The sequence below is a fragment of the Triticum dicoccoides genome, chromosome 2B (assembly GCF_002162155.2).
Source record: "Triticum dicoccoides isolate Atlit2015 ecotype Zavitan chromosome 2B, WEW_v2.0, whole genome shotgun sequence".
NCBI classification, from domain to species: domain Eukaryota; kingdom Viridiplantae; phylum Streptophyta; class Magnoliopsida; order Poales; family Poaceae; genus Triticum; species Triticum dicoccoides.
The window spans coordinates 246,611,811-246,616,463 of record NC_041383.1 but is presented as its reverse complement, the minus strand read 5'-3'; the positions used below and the strand labels follow the sequence as shown (position 1 = coordinate 246,616,463).

Sequence of the window (4,653 nt, the reverse complement as noted above, 5' to 3'; positions counted from 1 at the left end):
CCCCGCATGCCGCGTGCGCGTCGCGCCATTTGCAGGGGCGTGGGTGCCCTGCCCTCGAAACCCCCCACGGCACAATCCAATCGCTCGCATGCCGCAACCCTTCCTCCCTCCTCGATCTCTCTCACTTAGCCGCCACGAACCCTAGCCCCCTTTCCTACCATCCCGTGGTCGCTGCCCCTGCTCCATCCGACCTCCCTTATCAGCCACTGATACGTCTCTAATGTATCTATAATTTTTGATTGTTCCATGCTATTATATTACCCGTTTTGGATGTTTATGGGCTTTACTTTACACTTTTATATAATTTTTGGGACTAACCTACTAACCGGAGGCCCAGCCCGAATTCCTGTTTTTATTGCCTTTTTCAATGTTTCGAAGAAAAGGAATATCAAACGGAGTCCAAACGGAATGAAACCTTCGGGAGCGATCTTTTTGGAACAAACGTGATCCAGAGGACTTGGAGTGGAAGTCAAGAAACAAGTGAGGCAGCCACGGGGGTGTCCGGCGCGCCCCCTAGGGCTGGGCGCGCCCCCCACCCTCGTGGGCCCCTTGAGCGTCCACCGACCTACTTCTTCCTCCTATATATACCCATGTACCCTGAAAACATCAGAAGCGACCACGAAAAACTATTTCCACCGCCGTAACCTTCTATATCCGCGAGATCCCATCTTGGAGCCTTCGTCGGTGCTCCGTCGGAGGGGGAATCGACCACGGATAGCCTCTACATCATCTCTAGGCCCTTCCGATGAGTTGTGAGTAGTTTACCACAGACCTTCGGGTCCATAGTTCTTAGCTAGATGGCTTCTTCTCTCTCTTTGAATCTCAATACAAAGTTCTCCTCGATCTTCTTGGAGATCTATTCGGTGTAACTCTTTTTGCGTGTGTTTGTCGAGATCCGATGAATTGTGGGTTTATGATCAAGTTTATCTATGAGAAATATTTGAATCTCCTTTGAATTCTTTTATGTGTGATTAAGTTATCTTTGCAAGTCTCTTCGAATTATCAGTTTGGTTTGGCCTACTAGATTGATCTTTCTTGCAATGGGAGAAGTGCTTAGCTTTTGGTTCGATCTTGCGGTGTCCTTTCCCAGTGACAGCAGGGGCAGCAAGGCACCTATTGTATTGTTGCCATCGAGGATAAAAAGATGGGGTTTATATCATATTGCATGACTTTATCCCTCTACATCATGTCATCTTGCTTAATGCGTTACTCTATTCTTTATGAACTTAATACTCTAGATGCATGCTGGATAGCGGTCGATGTGTGGAGTAATAGTAGCAGATGCAGGCAGGAGTCGGTCTACTTGTCACGGACGTGATGCCTATATACATGATCATGCCTAGATAATCTCATAATTATTCGATTTTCTATCAATTGCTCGACAGTAATTTGTTCACCCACCGTAATACTTATGCTATCTTGAGAGAAGCCACTAGTCTATGGCCCCCGGGTCTATCTTTTATCATATAAGCTTTCAATCTACTTTTATTTTGCATCTTTACCTTTCCAATCTATATTATAAAATACCAAAAATATATTTATCTTATCATATTATCTCTATCAGATCTCACTTCCGCAAGTGGCCTTGAAGGGATTGACAACCCCTTTATTGCGTTGGTTGCGAGTTCTTGTTTGTTTGTATAGGTGCGTGGGACTTTTGAGGAGCCTCCTGCTGGATTGATACCTTGGTTCTCAAAAACTAAGGGAAATACTTATGCTACTATTGTTGCATCACCTTTTTCTCTTCAAGGAAAACCAATGTAAGCTCAAGACGTAGCAGTGGCCGCCTCTATGGCTCCTCCGTCCACCGACTCTGTCTCCCCAATTCATCCTCCATACCTTTCTGCTCGAGGTGCTCATCGGCCCAGGTCGCGAGGAAGCCGCGTGAGGAGGAGCCCAGGTCGCGCAGCCGTGTGAGGAGGAGAGACCTTGCTCGAGAAGCTATGGGAGGAGGGCCTCAACTAGAGAGGAGATGCTGCCAGCCATGTAGTCGGCTCGGCTCGACGCCGGACGCGGCAGACCCTAGCGCCATCCTTCAGGAGTCTTCACGACCTCCAGGTGCGCATGTGAGTCCCAACCATCTCTCTCTCTCTCTCTCTCCCGCACACTTTCTCTCTCTCTTGTTTTGTCTTTGAGGTTGCAGATGCAAGCACTAGCTGTTTGTAAAAATGTTAAGTAGGACTGCTTAGAGGAGTATAGTATGTGTGTTTTAGAGAGAGGGATGGAAAAGAAGTGACTGGAACAAGTGGAGAAGAGTAAATTGCACTGGATCCACATACTTCCTCCAGCTCCCTTCAAAGCTAATGTATTTCGCCCCACCACTTTATATACACCAAGAGATAAGTTGTCAACTTGTAGTATGCTTTCTTATGCTGTATGGGTCAATAGATTGTACGATTGAGTGGCTAATTGTCAAATCTAAAAAAGTATAAGAGACAAGATAAATTGCAATCTTGCATTGTCTACTCCTCTATTGATGTGGCTCATGGTTTCTGAAGCTTTCAGGATTTAATAATGAGTTATCTTGGCTTCATTGGACAAATGATGTACCTGGAGCAATGATACATGTGAGTCTTTTATTTGAAACATTGAGACCATTAAGTTATCTTGGGCTGCCATTTAATGTCTATAGCAAATGAAAGCGTGATGTGTTTGTTTTGTCTTTCCTTTGGAACCCTCAAGTTAATGCCCACTTTTCCGAATGTAAGCTTGATTCGGTTTTATTTCATTCTTTCTATGTTGCATTGGTCTACGAATAAACCATGGTTTGTTTCATAAGAATTGATTCATAAACGTAGGTAAGTTATTGATGCATCTGAGCTCCTTTATCTTATTGTTCATCTGCTGGACCTGTTTTAGTTGATAATAAATTGTTCTCTATTTCAAAGAGCAAGATTGTGCGCTGTCTTGCTCCAGGTGCATGTTGTTGCCCTCATTTCCCCTCTGATTTGGCTTGCTTTACCTTGCATGAAGTTGTATACTTTCAACTTCACAGAATTATATCAAGTTCTCTTTCAACTGTACTTGGCTACACCTGGAGCATCATGCATTTCTCTTCCAGTTTATTGAATATGTGAAGTTGTATGCTTTCAACTTTACAAAGTTATATCAAGTTCGCTTTCAACTGTACTTGGCTACACACATGTAACATGATGTGTTTCTCTTCCAGTTTATTGAGTATAACTTTAAGGATTGAATGTTCTATATGGTACTATCCTATCACTCATTTAATTGTGTGTTAATTTGCTTACAAACCTCCTATTGTACATCATACAATGCGCCAGGTTCTACTGCAACAGTACAACATACAAAGTGATGGAGGAGAGGTGTTCAGAGAAAGAGTTATACATGTGCCAGGTTCTGAAGGTATGTGAATGTAATTGGATATTTTCAATTGCAAATCATTCCCTAATACTGTGTTTATTTCTGATCCTTGTCCTTTGACGCTCATTTTGTATGTAGCATGAGGATCCGGTGCGACAGGAAGCAGCTCTGCATACGGTTCCTGTAGATGAACTTAAGGAGAACGCGCTTATTTCACTGGCCAAGGTTTTTGTTTCTGCCTCTGCTTTTCATCCTGGTGTTCTCAATATTTCTACATAACCATGTTTCTTTGAACTTACCGATAAAGCAAAGTTATTGTATTTTACTATTATAAATCTTGATTTAACACCAAGACTATGCCTTGATACTTTTGTTGCTGTAATGGTGTGGATCGCTATATAAAGTTCTGTGTTTGAAGAGATGTGTTGTCAGAAATGTGTTTCTGTAAGTCCCGGCATGTTTTTTGTCCATAATTCAGTGATGAAGTAATTATCTTAGCTACACGGTGAATCTCGATAATCTCCCAAGGAACAAACTTGTGGCCCCTGTATTTTTTATTCAAATTGGTGCAAAATGTACTTTCTAGAAGTTCAAAATAATAATATCCATACCCATTATAACCTAGCTGCTAGTTCTCTTTTGTTCACACAAGCAGGGAAACAATCTTGATAAAAGTAATCATCTTATGTGGTGAATTATTTCAGGAAACATGTGAAAAAGGTGGGATCTTTCCGTCGGCTTTCCCAGCTGGCTATATGCATCATAGAGCATCTAATCTGCATCAACTTTAGACATGGTGAGTTCTACTCCAATTTCTTTGTGTTGTCGGCCTTGGTGATTGTTCTGGAGCTCTAATTGGCCGATGGACTTTTAAATGTTTCCCTGCAATATTCATTGCTTTTCCTGTAAGTGTTTTGTCTGTGAGCTTGCTCTTATACTGAATGTTATCTAGGCTCATGTGTATAAAATAAGGGTCTCGATATGCAAATAAATCTCGACAAAGTGGACTTGGTTCTTTTACATTTCTGAAGTACCTTGTGCTTTATGTTATGATTTCTTTTCTTATTTCCCACTGTGACTATGTTCGAAGATCAAAACACATCACGCCACTCGGTCCATGTTCTGCACTCCATATTTTTTATGTACCTTCAGCTTGAAAAATGGTTGCCCATAGCCTACATGTTTTCAGTTTCTACTTTGTATTATCGCCATGTCTCATTGAATAATAGAAGGCAATCAATGAAGGATATTATTGTGAATAATTCGGTGTTAATGCTCATAGGTGTGGAGCGTCGACCACAGCGAGCTTGGCTAATGTCAACACGTGAA

The 4,653-nt window shown here is 42.1% G+C and overlaps 1 protein-coding gene across 1 annotated transcript; it reads left to right on the top strand.

The window, feature by feature from the left end:
• Positions 1-3,284: 3,284 nt before the first annotated feature.
• Positions 3,285-4,193, top strand: LOC119367628 (peptide-N(4)-(N-acetyl-beta-glucosaminyl)asparagine amidase-like). The gene is made up of 3 exons (XM_037633098.1): positions 3,285-3,366; positions 3,463-3,549; positions 4,029-4,193. Exons 1-3 carry the CDS (start codon positions 3,316-3,318, stop codon positions 4,113-4,115), a joined length of 225 nt encoding a protein of 74 aa, XP_037488995.1. The 5' UTR covers positions 3,285-3,315; the 3' UTR covers positions 4,116-4,193.
• Positions 4,194-4,653: the final 460 nt, after the last annotated feature.

What these genes read in the sequence shown, in the direction of transcription:
- LOC119367628 (XM_037633098.1), top strand. Translation starts at nt 3,316, where the DNA reads ATGGAGGAGAGGTGTTCAGAGAAAGAGTTATACATGTGCCAGGTTCTG. An exon ending in ACATGTGCCAGGTTCTGAAG is followed by an intron (nt 3,367 to 3,462) that starts GTATGTGAATGT and finishes TTTTGTATGTAG; the next exon opens with CATGAGGATCCGGTGCGACA. An exon ending in CGCTTATTTCACTGGCCAAG is followed by an intron (nt 3,550 to 4,028) that starts GTTTTTGTTTCT and finishes GAATTATTTCAG; the next exon opens with GAAACATGTGAAAAAGGTGG.